This window comes from Episyrphus balteatus, chromosome 4 (assembly GCF_945859705.1).
Source record: "Episyrphus balteatus chromosome 4, idEpiBalt1.1, whole genome shotgun sequence".
In the NCBI taxonomy this organism is placed as follows: Eukaryota; Metazoa; Arthropoda; class Insecta; order Diptera; family Syrphidae; genus Episyrphus; species Episyrphus balteatus.
Genome location: NC_079137.1, coordinates 10,933,957 through 10,946,838, shown reverse-complemented (window position 1 = coordinate 10,946,838; position 12,882 = coordinate 10,933,957). Strand labels below are relative to the sequence as shown.

General features: G+C 28.8%; 1 protein-coding gene across 1 annotated transcript; it reads right to left on the bottom strand.

Moving 5' to 3' along the window:
* Nucleotides 1-692: 692 nt before the first annotated feature.
* Nucleotides 693-7,822, bottom strand: LOC129919611 (uncharacterized). The gene is made up of 4 exons (XM_056000555.1): nucleotides 7,376-7,822; nucleotides 6,716-7,324; nucleotides 6,433-6,649; nucleotides 693-927 (listed from the first exon to the last, which is right to left on the bottom strand). Exons 1-4 carry the CDS (start codon nucleotides 7,601-7,603, stop codon nucleotides 734-736), a joined length of 1,248 nt encoding a protein of 415 aa, XP_055856530.1. The 5' UTR covers nucleotides 7,604-7,822; the 3' UTR covers nucleotides 693-733.
* Between the last annotated feature and the right edge of the window lie 5,060 nt (nucleotides 7,823-12,882).

Below are 12,882 nucleotides of genomic sequence, written 5' to 3'. Positions count from 1 at the left end.
GTTATTTGGTTTGAATTTTAAAATTTGTATGGGAGGAACACTTTCTAAGCGAGATATAAAAAAACTAACTTTCAGAATTCCATAAAAATCATCTGTACCAAATTTGAAGAAAATCCGTCTACCCGTTTAGGCTGTGGAAATGTGTACAGATGGACGTACAGACGCACAGACGCACGGACGGAATTGCGAGACCCACTTTTTTGGAATTCTCCATTATCGTAATGTTGGTTTTGATTAAAACCTCAAAATTTTTTTTTAAACACGAAACCACTACTTGCCCTATAGAGCAAGTAAAAAATCGTCAAAATCAGAGCTGTTCGGCCGGGTTCCCTAATAATTTGCTTTAGTTACTCTACTAATCGTTGAAGTTCTTTTCGAAAGATTTATTTTTGAAGAAAAGTATTTGTAGCAGAAAAATATTAATAAATATTCTCCAAAAGATAAAAGACACGCTTTTTTCTGAAAAGATGTGGCCCTAGTGTATTTCCTGATGGATTATTGTCATAAAACTCGTATTGTAATGAAAAGAAACAGAGTAGAAATGAGGTTTCACATCAATACAAATCTTGATTCCATGAAAACCGTACGTCCTGCATTATTTCATTACATTTAACATTCCAGATCCTAAAATTTTTTTCACAAAAATTCTTGATATTATATTTTTTCTGAAAAGTCATTTATGTATTTTCGAGAATGTTTATTGATTTTCTTTCTGAGTTACAAATTTTTTTTTTTAAACATCCAAAAATCCACTCAATTCGAATTCTTTCAATGTTTTCTGCAAATATGCTCGATATTTTATATTTTGAACATTTTCACGACGCATTTTGTCCCCATCATCAGTACGGCTTGTTAGGTTTTCCAGATTTCCACAACTTTCTGATTCCATTAAGATCAAAGGTGTAAGACAAGTTGAAGCTATAACACCTATAAGTTGAGAAAAAAAAAGATATTATTATTAGAAAAAAAAAATCTTTGAATCATAAAATAATAAAAATGTTAATTCAAATATAGATAAATATTTAAAAATAAACAAGATTTATAAAATGCATATTTGTTTAAAAATATAACAAAGGAAAATTCTGTGATTAAATATTTAAATTGTATGTACATATATTATATTAATATTAATCTATTGCAATATATAGGTTTTGTTAAATAAACTTGTGTGATAAAATAAAAATAATCCCTTGCCATTTTTAGAAAAAATTAATTTTAAAATAAATATCTTTCATAAAAAGTAACACGTGATTTGAAAGTGACTAAGAAAAAAAAAACCTTTGTCGAGGTAGAAAGATTGAGTGCATTTTTGATAATACTAAAGATTCCTTCAAATAAGATTTATTAGTTTACCAAAGCTTCTGTGTAGGTACGTCAAATATCTAATAAACTCATAAGTACGTAACGAAATCTGTTACGTCTACAAACAAAAATGTATATTGTAGTATATCTTTAACAAAATCTTAATACAAGATTGTTCACTATCTTTAAAAGTGCAATATTGATTCTAGGCATCATCGTGACAACTAGTCTAGCATAGGAAAAAAAAATATTAAGAAAGCTAGATATATGGAAAAAATCCAGTTAAAAATACATACATATACGTTTTAAAACTTTAGAACCTTATACAGAGTATTCTTGGAATTCTTATATGCACAAAACTATTTTTGACGTGATAACGTCTCATAAATCGATGAACCATGGCAGCCACCACAAAAAAGTGACGCCATTTTCTAACGTTACACTCTCACACTTTCGGCAAAAAATTTCAATTCAAAATTAAAAATAAACTATTAGAGATACAAAAATCTTCTATAGCTTATTTGAAAGATAATCATTTAATAGGGTAAACAGGGGTAAAACGGAAAGATGAAATTTGAGCTAAAATCTAAACGCAAAGTTGTAAAGAATTGCTATAGATAGATGAGATTAATTTAAGAATAACTACATTTAAGGAAAAATTCTAAAAAATTTTGAAACTAAGCTATAACGTTTTGTTTGAACGTTGTACACGTGTTGGGGCTATGACAAAATGATGATTTTGGGTAAAGGAATTTTTTTTTGACAATTCTAAAGATGCCAGGTGAAAGATGAGGAAAAAAAAAATTAGGCGTTTGATACGGATTTTTTTCCAACGCTCTGCGTTTCGAAATATGAATTTTTGAAAAACACCTTGTTTTTTAGGGGTATTTTTGGGTAATTTATGATTTTTAGCTTTTTTTTGCAGCGTTCAAAAAATCTCAAACTTATAGAACATCTAGGGTTTGGCCTTATGCATACATGGAATACACTTGGAATCGTTTAGTGAGTTTTGACTGAATAACGGAAGAAATACGTTTTTAAAAAACACGTTTTTTGACCGTTTTTAACCGATTTTCAACGTTTCTTATTTTTATCTTTTTTTTTTTAATAGATACATGAATAAAGTATATGGAGTAATGATAGACCATGACTATGACTATATGTGTGCGAAGTTTCAATCATTTGCGTATACACAATTTTGAGATAAAGTTAAAACAAAATTTTAGAATTCCACAGGTTATAACTTTTGACCAAGAGCTGATAGAAATTTTATTAAAGTTTTGTGAGCATCCTGATACTATTACCTTTCATTTGGTATATCACACATAACGGTAGACTAACTACAAGCTACACAATGTAAAATCAAAAAACTTGCGAAAAACCTCAAAACACCAGTGGATCTGTTGCACCCCGAACAGCCACCAGTACCGTAATCTCAGCTCTTTTTGTAGATGTCTCATAGACCTGATCTATATATATTTATAGCTAAGACAATAAGCTTTCAGATGGTATAAAATTTTTAATAGGTTGTTAGGGAAAAAAATGGAATTAATGACGTGAGAAGATAAAAATTCATGTTTTCTGTGCTTTTTTTTTGATGAAAATGATTGTTTTCAATAAATTATTTTTATACTTTTTGCGCATTGTAAAAATTTAAAAATGGTTTTATTCTATAAACTTGGCTTTTAAAATGCATAATTTTTTTTGTAAGCTTTTAAAATAAAAAAAAATAATATAATGAGAAAATAAAAAAGGTATTTTTTTTTAGCTTTTTCTTGTAAATTATGATTGTTTGAAAAAAGTAAACGCTTCAATTGACTCATTTTAAACAAAAGCACACAACCTATTTTCTGACGACGTTATCACGTAAAATCATCGTCCGTAAACCGGCTTTACAGACAACCTCTTTTTTTCTAACAATACCCTACAAAAAATGTTGTTTTTAGTCTTCTTTCGTTTGATTGATTTAAAAATATCGTCATTTAAAAAAAAAAAAAAAAAACAACATAAAATGACAAAAATGATATTTTTTTTATATAACCCATCAGTTTTTCATAATTTTAAGCAATTTCATGCATAATTTCTACTTTATGAAAAGTACCCTTCAAATTTATATTTATTTGATTTCTAAGGAACAATTGTTTTTTTAAGCTTTCAAAATTAAATAATATTTTTAAAAATAATTTCTGCCTTTGTTTGCTTTATATGTAAATCTACATAGTTAAAAAAAAAATAAGTAATTAATACTCATTTTCTTTTGTTGACTAAAATCAATACCGCGAGTTTTTTTTTTTTCAATACAGGCAATACCAAAATTATAAAAAAAACGCCATATTTCGAAAATATCGATTTTTCCATTCAAACTAGATTCAAAATTAAAAAATAACGACTCCGCGACCCCATAATATTAATAAGTGCTTTCTAATTTAGTGATTATTTTCACTTGAATGGGGAAGGAAATCTTTTTGTCAACAGAAACAAATTGACCACAATATAAAACAACAAAAAAAGTGATATGACGGATTAAAAAAGGTAAGTTAAATTTAAATGTTGTAATTGTTTCTAATAGACAAATGTGGAAACCCCTATTATTTTCCAATTCATTATTTAAAAATTGTTTTAGTTTTTAAACACAAATTTGGATCTTTTTGAATCTTGTTATTTTTGTTATGCTTATTGTTGTTAAGGGCTTGAGTTATCTTTGCCGTCTTTAGGTCTTTATGTCACCCTCTTTAGCAAATTCTAAGTCTTTCAAAAAAACTTTAAACCCTTGTTCACGGAATTTATTCTACACAGCTATGTAATGCCAACCGCGCGCTGCTGCTTAAAGTGGATTATTCTTAACTTCGCTGAAAAGGACATAGTCGCTGTCTGTAACCGAAACACGTTTATTTTTCCAGATGCTGATAAGTACGATTTTTGGTGTTAAATTTAGCAATGTTTGCTTTTCTGCATTCTTTTAAAAAATACACTTATATATTAACTATCATAGTGTGCAATTTTATGAACCGTTATTTGCCGTTAATAATTGAAACAAAGTTTGAAAATTTCGCGGTTTGTCGGTAGGTGTTCAAAAATCAAGCACGGGACTTTAAAAACTCGGTTTTACATCACTGGTATCTACTAACAACATCAAAAAATCAGTAGATATAGTGCAGGTTTTTGCAACTTTTTTTTGGATTCGGTGGATGTGCAACTAGGTTTTTGAAAAATGTGTTTTAAAATGGTTTTCAAAAAAATTAAAAATTACATTTCAACTAGATTTCTATTCAAATGAAAGACGCTGTTATCAGCTTCCACATCCAGATCCAGAGTAGTTTCGTGTCTATGGATAAGGGTCAAAATTCAATAACATCAGAAAAATTCAACTAATTTTTATGAAATTTTCTAAAATTCTACAAGATCTCGTTAGTGATGCTCACATTAAGTTTTCGCCCACTGACACGTCCACTTTATAATGTTTTTTTTATTAAATTTCGAATTTTTGAAGTTATAAGTTGTTTTTTGTAGTTTTTGTTTTTACATTTAATTTTTGTATTCAAAAATTACACCATAATATCACAAAATTTTTGGTGCAGTTTTAGTGGTTTATATAGTTTTCTTAAATATTGCATTAAAAAATGTGTATACAAGTAAAAAATTTTAATGCATGCATGATTTTTGAAATTAGTATTTTAACTTTTTGAAGTTTTTTGTACGTTTAAATTAATTTTTACTTGCGATATAGGTACTATATTATCAAGTTATGCATTCGTACAAAAAAAAAAAGTTGAGATAACATTTTTCCATGACATTAAGATGGTAGAGAATGCCAAAAAAGTGGGTCCCGGAAGTCCGTCTGTCTATCTGTCTGTACAAGGAGCTACAGCCTAAACGGATGGACTGATTAATGTCAAACTTGGTGTGTAGCGTTATTTGGCGACTCTGCAGAGGAGTTTTTGGAATTAATTTTTTTGGACCAAAAATAACTATACTTGTCATATACCGATTTTAGTAAAATTGAAATATCTCGAAAACGGCTCTAACGATTTTGTTTAAAAAAATTCAAATGTTAGTTTTAAGCTAAGGTCTGTCTTTCAATGAATTTTTTTTTTTTTTTAAATCATTATTAACGGTAACTGCCATAGAACCGTTTTTTTCAAATCCGATTATCTCCGAAACTACTTATTCAATTTCAACGAAACTTTTTGTGAAGAAGCATTTATATAATTTAAATGTAAACCAAAAATTTCCAAAACAATAATTTTTGGATTTTTAAAAAAAATGTTGAAAATTGTTTTTTGAAAAATCAAATTTTCGAAAAGGGGACATTGTATGTTTTTAGATGTTGATTAGTGATTTCTACAAAATGGCATATCAATTTTATTTTAAAACTTTTTTTCCTAAAAAATTATTTATAAAAAATTAGTTTTTTAAAAAACGGCTCTAACGATTTTGAATTTTTTTTTTTTCGAAAAATGCATGTTAATATATCAATTAAAACTGCATACTTGTTTTGGAGGGCAGTTTAATTTCAGATTTTATTTTATTTTTTTTTAAACGAAATTTATTTTTTTTCCAAATTTCTATATAAAAAGTCTTCAAAATTTAAGCAACTTTAACTCTAAGAGCAAGTTCGTGCTACCCAGCCGTGTATTTTATTTTTTCTAACTTTACAACTAATTTTTACAAAAAAAAAATAAATTGCAAGAAAAAAATGTTACTTTTCCATTTTTGTTGTGCCACTGGGTTGTGTTTTAAAAATTGTAAAATTTTTATAAAAAAAATTTGTAAAACTTTTGACAAATGTGTTTTTTGTATCTTAAACGGTGGTGGCCTCGTCATGATCCTCTTTTGTTCTGTACATTTACAGAAAAACTGGGTTAAAGAATTTTTGAATACCAACATTAAAAAAAAAGAAATAGCATAATCGAATTTTGGGTCTGAGATAATTTGCCTTATTTCTAAACTTATAACGCACTTAATGCAGAATTAGGTTTTATTTGTTTGATAAAAATTTTGCGATTTACCAGCACCTTCTTTAAATAAGTGCACATTTTTTGTTAAAAAATCATAAGTGTAGTTGAATTTTACCAGAATTAATTTAATTTATAAACTTACAAAATAAAATTTTAGCATGTTTTATCTTACCAATTAAACTATTTCGAATAATTTCCACATGAATATCCTTGAGTGTTGGAATTTGTCCACCATAATTCAGTTTTTCCAAAGTCTCCTTCAAATGTCTATGATATTCCCTAACAATAAACTTGAAATGTACTTTGCGAACATTTTCATTCATCGATCCAAATAAAAAGTAATTTATATCAGTTGCTGGTGATCCAAAATATGCCAGCTGATAGTCTAACTATAAGAAAAAAAAAATTTTTTGAAATAATTTTTCACCACTTATTTGTTAAAGCAAAAAACTTACCAAAATAACATCTTGTGGTTCAAAATTATCATCCAAATTAAACATCAAATTATTTATCCACAAATCACAAATATTAAATACTTGAAACCCTTTAGCATGAGTATCGTACATTTTCAAACTTTCTTGCAAAACATTCTCTGACAATTTGAATAGTTTCTCGGTGATTTCTTCAAAACCCTTCCATTGAGCAACTTCTTCAGCAACACAACGAATATTTACTGGAAAAAATCCCAAAAATTCTTTCCGTTCAGGATTTCTTGAAATTGGTGGTTCGTTAAAGAATTTCATCATTTTGGGATCTTTTGCAGCTAATACTGCCGAACAAGCATGTATTTTGGCAATTTTCTCCATTGTCGGTAGAACATAATCCAAATTGAGAAGTCGTTGCTTTTCAAAAGACTTAAATCCACTAACTTCCATATCTTCGAGTATCAAAAATGGTTCAGGTGATTCGGTGGTATAGTAACAAGCTGGTGACATTTTTGTATTATCACCAATAGTTGCTAGAAGTTCTTCAATTCGTGGAAGAATTTCCTTGTAACTGAGAATTTCACGATGGAAGAGTTTACTCTTCTGGGCAATCATTCCAGTATACCCTTTTGGATGATCCTAAAAGAAATTATTTTTATCTACTCTTTGTTTCTTAAAATTCACACTCACTTTAATGATCACAGAAAACTTTCCAGGTTCAGAATTTCGAACCAAGTCAAAAGACGCCCTATGAATTTCACTGGCAAAACCTTGAACCTTTCCTGGCTCACAAGCACTTCGAACAATCATGTTTTGAACTTGAATTGTATCATCTTTGAAGTATTCCTTGAGAACGTCTTGAAGAAAGTCCGATGTTAACCATTCTGGTGGTTGATAGGTATTTGATCCTGTTCCCATTTTTGTCGAATTATTTTTAGACTTTTAAAGACACAAAACACAAATTGCAAACACTCTTCTTAGAAATTGAAGAAAAAATGCCTCTAGAGTCACATGGTTAGGCTCCCCAGATAGCTGACTGGTAAAAGCTTTTAGTTTTGTTATTACTCTTGGAAGAGTGAACGATACGACAGACGACAATACTCACGTGGTAGCGGCAAATTAATTATATTCAACAAATTCTCTTGAGAATGCTTTTAGCTTTTTTGATAAGCTGACGACAATTAGAATTGAAATGTTTATTGTGTATCAGCTGATTACAATAATTCAATAAGCCGAGTGAATAATTTTTTGTTTTGTTGATTAATCGAAGATTGTTTGGGAGAGAGAGAAAGCTCGAAATGATAATACAAAATAATATTTTGTGTGTGTTGTTTATATTATTATGACCCAGATTAGCCAGAATGAGATTTTAAGTGATAGGGTGTGTTGGAGTTGAATAAATAAAAATGAAATATATTGAGTGAGCAATAACACGGTGTTACAAAAATGAGGTTTTAAAATATACGCGGGCGGAGACCTATCAGGTTTTGTAGAGCTAGTCGCACTGAATACGAAACGGTATTTGAAAATCCCCTAACACCCCCAAAATCTGGAGTTACGGGTAAAAAACGGTTTTTTGGACCTTCACCCATTGAAAAAATTCTAGCCTCGACATTTTCGATTTTTTTACAGTTTCTGATAGAAGATAAATATACCTTTTTAACAATGTATAAAACATGTAACTCGGTTAAACCACTTAGAATTTATAGGATGTCAAAGTTCAAAAATTCAATTTTTTTTGTCATTTACCCAACTTCGGCATCAATTTAAAGTATATGTTTTCAAAACAACATGCCATTTAAAAAATATATTCTTAAACTATATCTATTTCCCAATTGATCGAGGTATTTTTTATGAAAATCACTTCAAAATTGGCTTAGAACAAAAAATTTTTCGATTTCAACCCAGATATAGAAATTGGAACTTTTAGGTATAGAACAAAAATGTTGTTTCGGCACGTAGTAGGATAAGTTGGGCGCCAGGATTTGATGAAAGGTTTTTGTAGAGGAGCTCAATACAAACAGTTTTTTTCTTTGGGAGGGGGGTCTATCTCCCCCTGTTTAGGTGGGAGGAGCATTTTTCTAAAAAAAAATTATCAAAATAAAAAAAAATTATTAAAAAACAACGGCAACACTTACAGTAATAAATGAGTTTAAAAAAAATTTGTTTCCCCTATTTTTAACTTTGAAATCGATTATTTCAAAAACTATTGGGAATATTATATTGATTTAAAAATTAAAATCAAATGCACAATTTTGCCTTTTGGTAATGGTATCATTTATTACTATAAGTGTTGCCGTTGTTTTTTAATAATTTTTTTTTTATTTTGATAATTTTTTTTTAGAAAAATGCCCCTACCACCTAAACGGGGGGAGATAGACCCCCCTCCCAAAGAAAAAAAATGTTTGTATTGAGCCAATTTTGAAGTGATTTTCATAAAAAATACCTCGATCAATTGGGAAATAGATATAGTTTTAGAATATATTTTTATAATGGCATGTTGTTTTGAAAACATATACTTTAAATTGATGCTGAAGTTGGGCAAATGACAAAAAAAAATTGAATGTTTGAACTTTGACATCCTATAAATTCTAAGTGGTTTAACCGAGTTACATGTTTTATACATTGTTAAAAAGGTATATTTATCTTCTATCAGAAACTGTAAAAAAATCAAAAATGGGTAAAAAATTGTCGAAGCTAGAATTTTTTCAATGGGTAAAGGTCCAAAAAAACCTTTTTAAACCCGTAACTCCAGATTTTGGGGGTGTTAGGGGATTTTCAAATACCGTTTCGTATTCAGTGCGACTAGTTCTACAAAACCTGATAGGTCTCCGCCCGCGTATATTTTGAGTGTTACACCGTGTAATTAAGCAATTTTTTAATTTATTTTTCTAAGTGAGCACCAAGTTTTTAAAATAATAATTAAAAGAGTCAATTCATATTTTGTCACGTCTACTTTTGTTCTTAAGTTGGTTTTTAGAAAAGAATAGAAATAATAACAAAAGACCTATTGCCTACAAAACAATAGAGTTTATTTTACTTACTACAAAAAGGAATGTTAAATGAAAAAAAAATGTTGGGAAAAGAATCACTTAAAACGAAAACCAAAAAACCCAAATCCTAGAATGCTGAAACCCCTAAATCCCAAAAATCCAAATTATGAAATCCTAAAATCCTGAAAATCTAAAATCCTGAGATCCTGAAAACAAGAAATCCGGAAAAGACCGAAATCAAAATCTTTACAAATCAAATAGAATAAAAAATTTCAGTCGGCATGTAATTTTTTTTTTCTTTCTATTTAATTTTCGGGATTTTTGGTTTGGGTTTTCAGAGGATTTTAAGTTTTGAGAGTATTGGTTTATGGGAATTCTGAATTTACGGGCTAAAGGCTAAAAAATTATTACAAAAAGAATTCAAAAAATCGAAAACCAAAATTTCAAAAAACCTAGAATGTCGAAAACCCCTGATCTCAAAATCTTAAAGTCCCAAAAAACTTAAATCCCGAAATCCCTAAAAAAAATTTTCATCAGAGTAGTGTTGAAGAGTTATTTTTTCTTTTCTAATCTAATTTTCGAGATCTTGCGTTTTCGGGATTTTGGGTTTTTGAGATTTTTGGATTAAAAGGGTTCCGGATTTTCGTTTTCTGAATTCATAAGTTCGGGATTGTGTCCGGCTCCCTATAAAAAATTCGCAAGAATATATTGGGTAAAAGGATTTTTTATGGAGATTAACAATGATATAGGGTTGCCAAAACAAATTTTTCTGCTTGTTAATTTTACATAAAATTTGGCAAAAGACTAAAAAGTGAAAGTTTTCTGCGTAAGTGTTTTGGGTACAAGAGAAATATTTAATTGGAGAATTTGTTTAAGACGTCAGGCAAAATGGTGTCGTAAAGTAAATAGGGACTAAAAACATAAGAAAAAGTATATAAAATAATTCAAGTTCCAACCAACTCAAAAAAGTTAGTCGATAATATTGGCCAGATAAGGAATACAATTTTTGTACATAATACTCGAAATAATCGTATATAAGTATATGGGAATTAAGAGAAGGCAAAGTTATAAATTGTATGAAGAAATGAAACTTTCTGGATTATTCTTCATCGAATGCAGAACATGCATCGATCCCCTGATGTTTGTATTATCAAATTCGAAGAAATTTTCTTCACTTTTTGGTGTATTTGCATTAAGTTAACTGTAAATTAAGAGAAAGTAAAGTGAAGAAATACGTATAGAAATTCAACATCATGTTGAAACATTTGCTGAAACGTAACTTAAATTACACGGTGTAACACTCAAAATATACGCGGGCGGAGACCTATCAGGTTTTGTAGAGCTAGTCGCACTGAATACGAAACGGTATTTGAAAATCCCCTAACACCCCCAAAATCTGGAGTTACGGGCAAAAAACGGTTTTTTGGACCTTCACCCATTGAAAAAATTCTAGCTTCGACAATTTTTTACCCATTTTCGATTTTTTTACAGTTTCTGATAGAAGATAAATATACCTTTTTAACAATGTATAAAACATGTAACTCGGTTAATCCACTTAGAATTTATAAGATGTCAAAGTTCAAAAATTCAATTTTTTTTGTCTTTTGCCCAACTTCGACATCAATTTAAAGTATATGTTTTCAAAACAACATGCTATTAAAAAAATATATTCTTAAACTATATCTATTTCCCAATTGATCGAGGTATTTTTTATGAAAATCACTTCAAAATTGGCTTAGAAAAAAAAATTTTTCGATTTCAACCCAGATACAGAAATTCGAACTTTTAGGTATAGAACAAAAATGTTGTTTCGGCACGTAGTAGGATAAGTTGGGCGCCAAGATTTGATGAAGAGTTTTTGTAGAGGACCTCAATACAAACATTTTTTTTCTTTGGAAGGGGGGTCTATCTCCCCCCGTTTAGGTGGGAGGGGCATTTTTCTAAAAAAAAATTATCAAAATAAAAAAAAATTATTAAAAAACAACGGCAACACTAACAGTAATAAATGATACCATTTCCGAAAGGGAAAATTGTACATTTGATTCTAATTTTTAAATCAATATAACATAACCAATAGTTTTTGAAATAATCGATTTCAAAAATAAAAATTGGCGAAAAAATTTTTTTTTAAACTCATTTTATACTATTTTTGTCTAGACTGTGAATTTTAGTAAATAAATTACTTAAACAGAAAACTGCCTCAATTAATTCCTTATCGAACAGTGAAAACTATATATTTCTATGTCTTCTAGTTTTTGAGAAAATTGAAAAATAAAAACAAATAAAAACAAAAAATATTTTGAAAAAAGAAAAATCTGATAAAATAATTTTTCAATTTTCTCAAAAACTAGAAGACATAGAAACATATAGTTTTCACTGTTCGATAAGGAATCAATTGAGGCAGTTTTCTGTGTGAGTAATTTGTTTACTTAAGTTCACAGTCTAGACAAAAATAGTATAAAATGAGTTTAAAAAAAAATTTTTTCGCCAATTTTTATTTTTGAAATCGATTATTTCAAAAACTATTGGTTATGTTATATTGATTTAAAAATTAGAATCAAATGTACAATTTTCCCTTTCGGAAATGGTATCATTTATTACTGTAAGTGTTGCCGTTGTTTTTTAATAATTTTTTTTTATTTTGATAATTTTTTTTTAGAAAACTGCCCCTCCCACCTAAACGGGGGGAGATAGACCCCTTTTCCAAAGAAAAAAATGTTTGTATTGAGCTCCTCTACAAAAACCCGTTATCAAATCCTGGCGCCCAGGTTATCCTACTACGTGCCGAAACAACATTTTTGTTCTATACCTAAAAGTTCGAATTTCTGTATCTGGGTTGAAATCGAAAATTTTTTTTTTCTAAGTCAATTTTGGAGTGATTTTCATAAAAAATACCTCGATTGATTGGAAAATAGATATAGTTTATGAATATATTTTTTAAATAGCATGTTGTTTTGAAAACATATACTTTAAATTGATGCCGAATTTGGGCAAAAGACGAAAAAAATGGAATTTTTGAACTTTGACAGCTTATAAATTCTAAGTGGTTTAACCGAGTTACATGTTTTATACATTGTTGAAAAGGTATATTTATCTTCTATCAGAAACTGTAAAAAAATCGAAAATGGGTAAAAAATTGTCGAAGCTAGAATTTTTTCAATGGGTGAAGGTCCAAAAAACCGTTTTTTGCCCGTAACTCCAGAT